The sequence below is a fragment of the Salvia hispanica genome, chromosome 2 (genome assembly GCF_029641045.1).
Source record: "Salvia hispanica isolate PSC_SH4W2 chromosome 2, Shi_PSC_v1, whole genome shotgun sequence".
In the NCBI taxonomy this organism is placed as follows: Eukaryota; Viridiplantae; Streptophyta; class Magnoliopsida; order Lamiales; family Lamiaceae; genus Salvia; species Salvia hispanica.
In genome coordinates, this window is record NC_142693.1 from 4,358,949 (window position 1) to 4,370,514 (window position 11,566).

Sequence of the window (11,566 nt, forward strand, 5' to 3'; positions counted from 1 at the left end):
AAAATGTAATAGAAAGTGAATTGAAAAAGTTATGATTGTGAGTCCTACTTTTATATATTAGTTTTATAATAAAACATGAGTAGGAATGAGTTAGTGAAATATATGGTCCACTTACAAAAAATAGTAAAATGTGAAATAGGACAAACTTTGGTGGACGGACGAAAATGAAAAAATGCGACAAACTTTCAGGGACGGATGTAGTAACTATCATCTGATATGGCAACCGAACGCATATAAAAGTGTCATGTGGCGATTTCATTCAACAGATTTTAACCTACAATGATATTTTAATTATTTAAATATATACAAAATCGTTTATGAACAATTTCGTATTTCGAGTATCAAAACCTTATAAATTATGATAATCTCAATATGTTTTGACCATTTTAGACTAACTCAATTACTATTTACTATATGTTTTGACTACTCTAGACTAACCATTTATTAGTTTGATAGTTAGAGGAATTAGTAAGTTAGCTCGCCGGTTAGAAGAAGTAATCAGATTAGTTAGCAAATTAGTGCTGTAATTTAAGAGAGTTTAAAGTAGTTGATAAGTGTTATTCGTAGCAACAAGATGTATCCTCTTTTCGGGCGTCCATATTAAAAGAACTTTAAAGTTAAGTGTGTTTAACCTCAGACCGAGATGGGTAAACCCTCTGTAAATGAAAAATAAAGTACTAGTATCTAAAAATGCTGATGATGAAAAATCTCTTGATTATTTTGAAAAATTGTGTATTATGTGTTTCTATTTTAAAAAAATATAAATACTTAATGACTATGTATTAGGATTAGTAATATTTAGATTCTTTATCTCCCCTTAAATTGGATTAGACTATTTTGATAAAACATGCAGCATAAATTAAAGGAAGGAAGAAACTAACAAAAGAGACAAAAATAAACTAATAAAAATCTATATAGTAGTAACTTAAATGCAATTATTCTCAGGAATATCATGAACAAAAATCTAGATAGATAAAAGTAAAGACCAATAATCAATCAATTTCCATTCTTAATTGATGTTGGTGATGATGGGATTAAAAACAGTCTGGAGCTCCTTCATCTTCTTGTTAAAATCAGCAACCTCTGCATGTTTGTTGAACACCAACCAATGTGTGAAAGACTGGAAAGCATCCTCCATCTTCTTCTTGTCTGATGCTGTGATCTCGGCCGAACTGCTAATAGCGTCCCTTGTGTTGTAGGCGTAGTTCTCCAAAGCATACCTCGCATCAGCCTTCTCCCTAAACCTCTCATCCTCCAACTTGTACTTCTCCGCATCCCAAATCATTCTCTCGATTTCTTCCTTAGAGAGCCTGCCCTTGTCGTTGGTGATGGTGATGCTGTTCTTCGCTCCAGTCTCTGTGTGCTCCGCAGACACATTCATGATACCATTTGCATCAATGTCGAAGCACACATTGACTTTAGCAACACCTCTTGGCGCTGCTGGAATGCCATAGAGTACGAATTTACCTAGCAGATTGTTGTCTGTCCCCTTGCTTCTTTCACCCTCATACACCGGAAAACTCATACTGGTCTGATTGTCTTTCACTGTGTGGAGATTATTATAATACTTTCTCGCTGGGATAGTTGTATTCCTCGGAATAATTACGCACATCCGATCTCCATAAAGTCCTACACCAAGGGACAATGGAGTAACATCGACAAGAACAAGCGTTTGCACCGCCTCGTTGCCTTGACCACTCAACTTGGCAGCCAACACTGCAGCACCATGAGCCACAGCTTCATCTGGATTAATACTCTTGCACACTTCTTTCCCACTGAAAACCTCCTGCAACATCTGCTGAACCTTGGGAATCCTACTCGATCCGCCCACCAGCACCACCTCATCCACGCTGCTCTTCTCTATCTTTGCATCACTCAGGCAATTCTCAACTAATGCCATGCACTTCTTGAATAAATCCATGTTGAGGTCCTCAAATTTGGCGCGAGTGATTGTTGAAAACAAGTCAATCCCCTCGAACAACGATTCAATCTCAATTGGGGTTTCGAAAGCAGAGGAAAGGACCCTCTTGGCTCTTTCACAAGCACTCCTCAATCGCCTAATCGCTCTTCGATTGCCACTGATATCCTTACCCTTTTTGCTTTTGAACTCTTTCGTGAAGTGTTCCACCATCCTGTTGTCAAAATCCTGGCCTCCAAGATGAGTATCTCCAGAGATAGCCTTCACTTCAATGCCATTTGCTTGAATTGTGGCCACAGACACGTCGAACGTGCCACCACCAAGGTCAAAAATCAGCACATTCTTTGCCTTATTGCTAGTAACACTATTATCAAGGCCGTAAGAAATGGCTGCAGCACTAGGCTCGTTGATGATCCTCATAACATTGAGGCCAGCAATAGTTCCGGCCTCCTTGGTGGCCTGACGTTGGGAGTTGTTGAAATAAGCAGGCACAGTAATGACAGCATCCGTGACAGCTGATCCAAGATATGCCTCGGCAATATCCTTCATCTTAGTAAGAACCATTGAGGAGATTTCCTCAGCTGAAAACCATTTCTCCTCCCCTTTGAAAGTTACCACTATCATAGGCTTGTCATCGGCCCCGGGAATGACCTTGAATGGCCAAAACATAATGTCACTCTGCATTGTTGGGTCACTAAACTTGCGTCCGATCATCCTCTTTGCATCTACGTGAAAAAATAACTCAATTAGTTGGAGGCTGAAGCAGAGATAGATGAGAAAACAACAAAGTTTCGAGAGTGGATGAATCAACACATAAAATCATAAGATTAAAATTGTTATTGAATTGGTATCAACTCCAACCACATCTCTCTTCATCAAACCACACCTCTCTTTAGTTAGGCAAAATATGATAAGATCACGCATTTTTAGGTTTGCTAGATTTATAACTTAAATATGAAAAAAGGAAAAAAAAAATCAAAATCACGGGAAATAGAAGAGAACACACCGAAAACAGTGTTGATGGGATTATTTGCAACTTGGTTCTTAGCGGCGTCGCCGATAAGACGATGGGAGTCGGTGAAAGCGACTGCAGACGGCGTGGTGCGGTTGCCCTGCTCGTTTGGTATGATCTCAATGCGGCCGTGCTTCCATGCTGCAACACACGAATACGTCGTCCCCAAATCGATCCCTATCGCCCGTCCATTGCCATTTCCAGCCATTAGTAATGCTAACAACAACCTGCAACTAGAACTAGAAGAAAACAAAAACAGATCAAAATAAACGCTTCAAATAGTTGTCAAAAAAGTTAATATTTCAGCAAGGAATTGAAATGCACGATACCAAGAGAGTTTTGAAAGAGGAAAAGTGGAAATTGAGCGTTAAGCCCGAGGTCTCATGTGTCCATCTTCACGATACGGATATCTATTCAAAATCATCCAAATTTAATCATATAGATTAACATATTATAAGTCGTTAGAATTTGATATGGATTTGTTTGATTAGATTTTGTTAAGATTTGATTTATTTAAAAATGATTATGTAGTGTATTTGATAAAAAGTAAAATAAGAAAAAAGGTTAAAAAAAATTATCATTCTCTTGTTTTCTGATAATATGAATGCGATACGAGAATATCACGTAGTGGATTAGGTTGAATATTTTTTAGTGCTCATTTATTTCATTGTTTGGGTTTTATAAACGTAATTAAAATGGTATGGGGTACTCCATTATCTTTAATTTTCACAAAAAAATCTACGCAAATAAATTATGGTCAAAATATATTGAAACATATGATGTCACATCTTAATTAAAATTTTGAATTGAAACATAATCATCCAATTAAATAAAGAAGAATTAAATCTTCCATTGAATCTAAGATCAGTAAAAAACCATAATTATATTTATTTGTATATCCTAAATTCATATTACAACGTAGTAGTTCAGTTTGACCATATATTGACTCAATTACTTATTTGAACGATCATACACATATACCAACATAAGTAAATTAGTCATAGACTCATAGTTCAGTTTCAATTTTGATCACTAATTTAATTACAATTTCAATTTCAATGATTATAATTTATAAGTTATTTATTAATTGATTAATTCATATTTTACAATAAAAATATTGTTAAAGGTATATTAATACAATTAAGGATGTTAATTATTCGTGTCCTTAAAAGGTAATCTTTTGTAGCGCATGAATCATTATAGTTATGAATATCACCATTTTATATTTATAAATCAAATTAATTATTGATAATTTAATTTACTATCACTCATGTTAGTTAGGAGATCGATTTGAGTAGTATGTAATATTTTTATTAAGTTATATAATATCATATCATGATAGTATAATACTACTGTATTATGTAAAAATAAAATATTACTACTATAAAACTCAAATAAAACTTAGAACAGTCTATCACAGGCACCATGCAACTACCAAAACTCATCCATTAAGCTCAATTTCATCTCTCATTTCTTACTAGTAATTAGTACTACTATATACATCTCACTAGTATACAAATAAATATATTGACTATGAAGCTATATTACTATATATTTCAATGATTAATAACAAATATTTATTGTTCTATAAAAATTCAATCAGTATGAAAATATATTAATCAAATTTTCAATTACTCAATCGTATAACTAATAACTGGATTATACACATTATATTTAAATAAATAATACATCATACATAAAATTATATTAGTCAAAATAAAAAATAAAAACTGAATGAGTTCTAAAACAAAAGAAATATAAATAACGGAATGTGTAATTGAGATCTACTACTGCACTGAAGTAAAGGGTGATAGGGTAAACATTGTTTAAGCATTAAATAAGGTAATTAAATGATTTCTCTTCATAGTATTTATATTTACTGAAATGCCATTTTATGGCCAGCCACATTATGGCCGCATAGCATTTCCCTTTATAAAAATCAACATAGTTCCTTTATAGTTGAGGCAACACTTTTCACCACGAAATTTAAGAATATGATATTAAGTGTGTTAAATAAACAGCGAGTTCAGTAAAAAAGTGAATAAAGGCAAGAAAGAGAAAAAAGTTAATAACTCTACAATAAGGGAACTTCCTGAATGGAAAAACGACTCAACTATGAGAGAACGGAGGGAGTAGATTCTTAAAGTCCCTAATGGTATTAATTATCATAGCTCTAAACAACAAACTAGATAGATAAAAGTAAAGACCAAAGAGATCTTGTCTTTATAATCATCAGCCTAGCTTTGGTCGTTTGTTAGTGATGATCTGATAGAAAACAGTCTGGAGATCCTTCAACTGGTCTTTATAATAATCAGCATTTGCATATTCGTCGGACAAGAACCGCTGTGTGAAAGCTTGGAAAACAAACTCCATCTTCCACTTATCTGCTTCTGTGAGATTTGCAGCACTTCTAACTGTGTTCCTTATGTTCAAGGCAAAGTTCTCTAGAGCATGCCTCGCCTCGACCTTCTTCTTATGCTCCTCGTCCTCCAACTTGTACTTCTCTGCATCCCAAATCATTCTCGCGATTTCATCATTTGGTAGCCTGCCCTTGTAGTTGGTGATGCTGATTTTGTTCATCATCCCAGTACCCACGTGCTCCGCTGACACAGTCAAGATGCCATTCTCATCAATGTCGAAGCACACTTTGAATTTAGAAACACCTTTGGGCGCTGGTGGAATGCCTTGGAGTCTGAATACACCTAGCAGATTGTTGTCTGTTGCCTTGCTTCTTTCACCCTCGTACACCGGAAATGGCACACTGGTCTGATTGTCCACCGATGTTTCATAACCATCCCTCTGCCTCCTAGTTGGGATAGGTGTGTTCCTCGGAATAATTACGCTCACCACATCTCCATTGCAGCGAATACCAAGAGACAAAGGAGTAACATCCGAAAGAACCACATTATGCACCTTCACATCCCCTTCACCACTCAATTTGGCAGCCAACACTGCAGCACCACACGCTACAGCTTCGTCCGGATTGATGGTCCTGCGCACCTCTTTCCCACGAAACAGCTCCTGCAACATCTCCTGTACCTTTGGAATCCTACTCGACCCGCCCACCAGCACCACCTCATCCACGTTGCTCTTCTCCATCTTTGCATCACTCACGCATTTCTCAACCAGTTCCATACACTTGTTGAACAAATCCATGTTGAGCTCATTAAATTTAGCACGAGTGATAGTCGAAAACATATCAATCCCCTCAAACAAAGATTCAATATCAATTGGGGTCTCGAAAGCTGAGGATAAGATCCTCTTGGCTCTTTCGCAGGCGCTCTTCAATCTCCTAATAGCTTTTGCATTCCCACTCATATCCTTTCCGTTCTTGCTTTTGAACTCCTTCATCAAGTAATCCACCATCCTGTTATCCATGTCCTGTCCTCCAAGATGTGTATCGCCAGTGATAGCTTTCACATCAATGACATTTGCCTTAATTGTAGCCATGGACACATCAAACGTTCCACCACCAAGGTCGAAAATTAGCACATTCTTTGCCACAGAGCTGGTAACACCACTATCAAGACCGTATGCAATGGCTGCGGCAGTAGGCTCATTGATGATCCTTATAACGTTGAGGCCGGCTATGGCTCCGGCAGCCTTGGTGGCCTGACGCTGAGAGTTGTTGAAATAAGCAGGCACAGTCACCACAGCATCCTTGACAGTTGATCCAAGATATGCCTCGGCGATTTGCTTCATCTTGGCAAGCACCATTGATGTGATCTCTTCCGCATAAAACCGTTTCTCCTCCCCTTTGTAGGTTACTACGACCATAGGCTTGTCGGCAGCATCAGTAATGACCTTGAATGGCCAAAATATCATGTCATTCTTAACCGTTAGGTCACTAAATTTGCGACCGATCATTCTCTTTGCATCTGTTGATATAGATAGGGCAAACAACAAAGTTGAAACCAAGAAAAGTTAGCATTATAACGCACTCCCTTTCTCTTAATTGTATATGTATTAATACATACAAACTATATACGCAATAAAAAGACAATATTTGTAGTTTGGCCACTATGTATGACTATATTTAATGCTTGTATGCAGCAGTAGGGCAAGAATGAAAAGCATGGAAAATAGAAGAGAAAAGTCACCGAAAACAGTGTTGATGGGATTATTAGCGACTTGATTCTTGGCGGCGTCACCGATGAGACGATCGGTGGCGGTGAAAGCGACTTGAGATGGCGTGGTGCGGTTGCCCTGATCGTTCGGTATGATCTCAATTCGATCGTTCTTCCACGCTGCCACACACGAATATGTCGTCCCCAAATCGATCCCTATCGCCCGCCCTTCCCCCTTTCCGGCCATCACAAAACAAAGGATGGAATATAAAAAACGTGAAATATATTGGCAACAAAGTGCAGAAAAGCACTAACAAGTTTGTTGTGAAACCCTAATTCTTATATATAGACAAAGAATTACTTTGATTCCGCCATCTTGGGATGGGAGGGGAGAAGAGGGGAGGGAGGGAGAGAGAGAGAGGGAGGGCGTAGAGCAAGAACTGTAGTTGTAACAGATGTACTCCTTTAAAAAATTAAAAAAAAAAAAAAAAAAAGGAAACAGATGTTCTCCTAATAATTAGAATAAATTACTAGTCATTAGAGGGAAGAGAGAAGAGATAGAAATAATCCCACTTTCCTACTTTAGATTTTTTTTTAATGGTACTTTCCTACTTTAGTTTTGGCGTCTTTGTGAGTGTAAGTTGGGATATTTTTAGTATAAATTTGTTCTCTCACATGTTTGACATTAACATAACTTTAATTTTTCTTTTAAAATTTGACATTTTACGCGTGCAAACACACATATAAACACACAACACATACTTGTACACGCCTGCAGACACACACACACAATCACATATTCACAAAGAACACACTCACACTCAACAGTCAACGCACCCACATACACACACATACACACATTGCATAATTTCGTTGAATTCAACTTCATATGAATTATATCAATTTATCGAACAAAAGATTTGCAATTGCATTATAATTCAATTTTGTCCAATTAAATTCCGTAGAATTCTAATTAAAATTCAATTCTGTTCTGTGTACAGAACGGAACCTAAGAGGATTTACAATCCCATCGTTTCGAGGATGGACAACAGTACCTTGATCTTACGCAGTGTCTTTTTTATTATGTTTTCCAGGAATGCAGGTACACTTGTTAAGAATATGGTTATAGTTACTTTTGTTTTATTTTCCAATGTATTATCATATTATGTCTTCTTGTTTTAAAAATAATCTAAATACTTATTACTATGTATCATGATTTAATATTTTTAAATTTTATGTTGTAGAAATGTTTAATATATTTTAGACTTTTTATATCAGTTGTAAAGATTCTTCATATATTTCTTATTCTTTTTTCTTAGATTTCTCTAAAAAAACTAAAAGATTTTGATTAAAACTCGTAGGAATAGGGGTGAGCATTTGAGTTTCGATTCATTTTTTTCCCCAAACCAAACCAAACCCAAAAATTCGAATTAGTTCAAAATCCAAAAATTGTATATTGTGTGTTTTTTTCTAAAAAAATCTATATACTTGGTGACTATATTTAGGATTCATTATTTTTATTTCATGTTGAAGAAATCGCTCATAAATATTATTTTTACATCAGTTGTAGAGATACTTCATAAATTTTAGTTTCTTTTTCTCCCCTTCAATTGGATTCTCTTAAAAGCTAGTAAAAGATTATTATGAACAAACATGAGGAAAAACGAAAGAAGAAACTACCAACAGAGACCAAAATAAACTACTACTCCCGGGAATATAACGAACAAAAATCTAGACAGATAAAAGTAAAGACCAATCATCAATCAATTTCCATTCTTAATTGATGTTTGTGATGATGGGATCGAAAACAGTCTGGAGCTCCTTCATCTTGTTATTAAAATCACCAACCTCTGCATGCATGTTGAACACCAACCAATGTGTGAAACACTGGAAAGTATACTCCATCTTCTTCTTGTCTGACGCTGTGATCTTGTTCGAACTTCTAATGGCGTCCCTTGTGTTGTAGGCGTAGTTCTCCAAAGCATACCTCGCATCAGCCTTCTCCCTAAACCTCTCATCCTCCAACTTGTACTTCTTCGCATCCTCAATCATCCTCTCGATTTCTTCCTTAGACAGTCTACCCTTGTCGTTAGTGATGGTGATGCTGTTCTTCGCTCCAGTCTCTGTGTGCTCCGCTGACACCTTCATGATACCATTTGCATCTATGTCGAAGCAAACATTGACTTTAGCAACACCTCTTGGTGCTGCTGGAATGCCATAGAGTACGAATTCACCTAGCAGATTGTTGTCTGTCCCCTTGCTTCTTTCGCCCTCATACACCGGAATATTCATATTGGTCTGATTGTCTAGCAGTGTGTGAATATTATTAAGATACATACTAGTTGGGATAGTTGTATTTCTCGGAATAATTACGCACATCCGATCTCCATGAACTCCAATGCCAAGGGACAATGGAGTAACATCGACAAGAACAAGCTTTTGCACCGCCTCGTTGCCTTGGCCACTCAATTTGGCAGCCAGCACTGCAGCACCATGAGCCACAGCTTCGTCTGGATTAATGGTCTTGCACACTTCTTTCCCACTAAAAGCCTCCTGCAACATCTGCTGAACCTTGGGAATCCTACTCGACCCGCCAACAAGCACCACCTCATCCACGCTGCTCTTATTCATCTTTGCATCACTCAGGCAATTCTCAACTAATCCCATACACTTCTTGAATAAATCCATGTTAAGGTCCTCAAATTTAGCACGAGTGATGGTTGAAAACAAATCAATCCCCTCGTACAATGACTCGATGTCAATTGGGCTTTCGAAAACAGAGGAAAGGACCCTCTTGGCTCTTTCACAAGCACTCCTCAATCTCCTAATCGCTTTTGGATTCCCACTGATATCCTTACCCTTTTTGCTTTTAAACTCTTTCATGAGGTAATCCACCATCCTGTTGTCAAAATCCTGTCCTCCAAGATGAGTATCGCCAGTGATAGCCTTCACTTCAATGCCAGTATCCTTAATTGTGGCCACGGACACATCGAACGTGCCACCACCAAGGTCAAAAATGAGCACATTCTTTGCAACAGAGCTAGTAACAATATTATCAAGACCATAAGCAATGGCTGCAGCAGTAGGCTCATTGACGATTCTTATAACATTGAGGCCAGCAATGGTTCCTGCCTCCTTGGTTGCCTGACGTTGGGAGTCATTGAAATAGGCAGGCACAGTAACGACAGCATCCTTGATAGATGAACCAAGATATGCCTCGGCAATATCCTTCATCTTGGTAAGAACCATTGAGGAGATTTCCTTAGCTGTAAACTGTTTCTCCTCTCCTTTGAATGTTACTGCGAACATAGGCTTGTCGTCAGCGTCAGGAATGACCTTGAATGGCCAAAACATAATGTCACTCTGCACTGTTGGGTCACTGAACTTGCGACCGATCAACCTCTTTGCATCTGTGCAAAAAATAACACAATTATTTGGGGGCTTGAGTAGAGAGTGATGCAACAAAGTTTAGAGAGTAGATGCAACATGTTAGGGAGATTTAGAATATTGAACAAAACGGATAATCTGAAAGTCGTGATGATATCACTTTCAGATCAAATCAATTTCGGTGGTTCTACTAAAATATTTGATCGGATACAATTCAGAGAAATTAGAACTTTTATATGTTGATGTTAGAGAAAAGAATCTATGAACTCACCCATTCACTATCGGGAATAGAGTAAATGATCCCCAGGGCTAGCAGCTTCAATATTTCCTTTAGGACTTCCTCCCTCATATTGGGGTTGAGTTTTCTTTGTGGATTTCGATATGCTTTGGCTCCTTCTTCCAAACGGATGTGATGCATGCACAGATCGGGGCTGATCCCCACTAGGTCAGACAGAGTCCATCCTATTGCTTTCTGGTTCCTCCCCAGCACTTTTAATAGCTTAACTTCTTGCTCCTGGGTCAGAAGGCTGTTGATTATGACAGGCAGAGATTCGCCTTCTCCTAAGTAAGCATACTTCAGGCCCGGAGGAAGATTCTTCAATTCCTTCTTTGGAGAGGGTACTTCAGGGGGTAGTGGATTTTTCTCCAGACCTTTCTTGACCAGCTTGTCCAACTCTGGCAACTTTTCCACACTGGCCAGTTGAACTGATTCCTTGGACCCAGGGGATCTGGCCTTGCCGCAGAAATCCATTATTGCCCTTGTGATCTCTCCGTCAGATAGCCCTTGTCCCATAATTGCTTCGCACCATCCTGCAACTTCTTTCCTCATGGATTCAGTCATTTCCGAGGTGTCCACCTGTTCCTGCAATAGTTCGGTCTCAAGAAACTCCTGGACCAGGGGGTTAATGACATCAACAAAATGGAGGTTTTCCACGTCTAGTGGTTTCCTCATAGCTTCGTCAATGCTGAAAGTAAATTTCTCCCATGGTAATCCAAACAGATGGTGCCGTCAAAAACATCGATTATAGTTTTAGCGGTCCTCATAAATGGTCTCCCCTAAAAGAACGCCACTAGACTCAGCTGTTTCATTTTCACTCATCTTTATCACATGAAAATCAGCAGGGTATAAAAAATTATGGACTTTTACTATCAAATTTTCTAACACTCCTTCAGGGCTAATGC

At 37.9% G+C, this 11,566-nt stretch overlaps 2 protein-coding genes and 1 pseudogene across 2 annotated transcripts; all 3 read right to left on the reverse strand.

The window, feature by feature from the left end:
• Positions 1 to 973: 973 nt before the first annotated feature.
• On the reverse strand, positions 974 to 3,146 carry LOC148931448 (heat shock cognate 70 kDa protein-like). Its single transcript, XM_089063379.1, has 2 exons — positions 2,925 to 3,146; positions 974 to 2,643 (listed from the first exon to the last, which is right to left on the reverse strand). Exons 1-2 carry the CDS (start codon positions 3,136 to 3,138, stop codon positions 1,010 to 1,012), a joined length of 1,848 nt encoding a protein of 615 aa, XP_088919505.1. The 5' UTR covers positions 3,139 to 3,146; the 3' UTR covers positions 974 to 1,009.
• A 1,900-nt stretch (positions 3,147 to 5,046) lies between these two features.
• On the reverse strand, positions 5,047 to 7,244 carry LOC148931449 (heat shock 70 kDa protein 18-like). The gene is made up of 2 exons (XM_089063378.1): positions 7,031 to 7,244; positions 5,047 to 6,808 (listed from the first exon to the last, which is right to left on the reverse strand). Exons 1-2 carry the CDS (start codon positions 7,242 to 7,244, stop codon positions 5,163 to 5,165), a joined length of 1,860 nt encoding a protein of 619 aa, XP_088919504.1. The 3' UTR covers positions 5,047 to 5,162.
• Positions 7,245 to 8,773: 1,529 nt separating this feature from the next.
• LOC148931450 (heat shock 70 kDa protein 18 pseudogene) lies at positions 8,774 to 11,225 on the reverse strand (annotated as a pseudogene).
• Positions 11,226 to 11,566: the final 341 nt, after the last annotated feature.

What these genes read in the sequence shown, in the direction of transcription:
- LOC148931448 (XM_089063379.1), bottom strand. Translation starts at nt 3,138, where the DNA reads ATGGCTGGAAATGGCAATGGACGGGCGATAGGGATCGATTTGGGGACG. An exon ending in TCCCATCAACACTGTTTTCG is followed by an intron (nt 2,644 to 2,924) that starts GTGTGTTCTCTT and finishes TTTTTCACGTAG; the next exon opens with ATGCAAAGAGGATGATCGGA.
- LOC148931449 (XM_089063378.1), bottom strand. Translation starts at nt 7,244, where the DNA reads ATGGCCGGAAAGGGGGAAGGGCGGGCGATAGGGATCGATTTGGGGACG. An exon ending in TCCCATCAACACTGTTTTCG is followed by an intron (nt 6,809 to 7,030) that starts GTGACTTTTCTC and finishes CTATATCAACAG; the next exon opens with ATGCAAAGAGAATGATCGGT.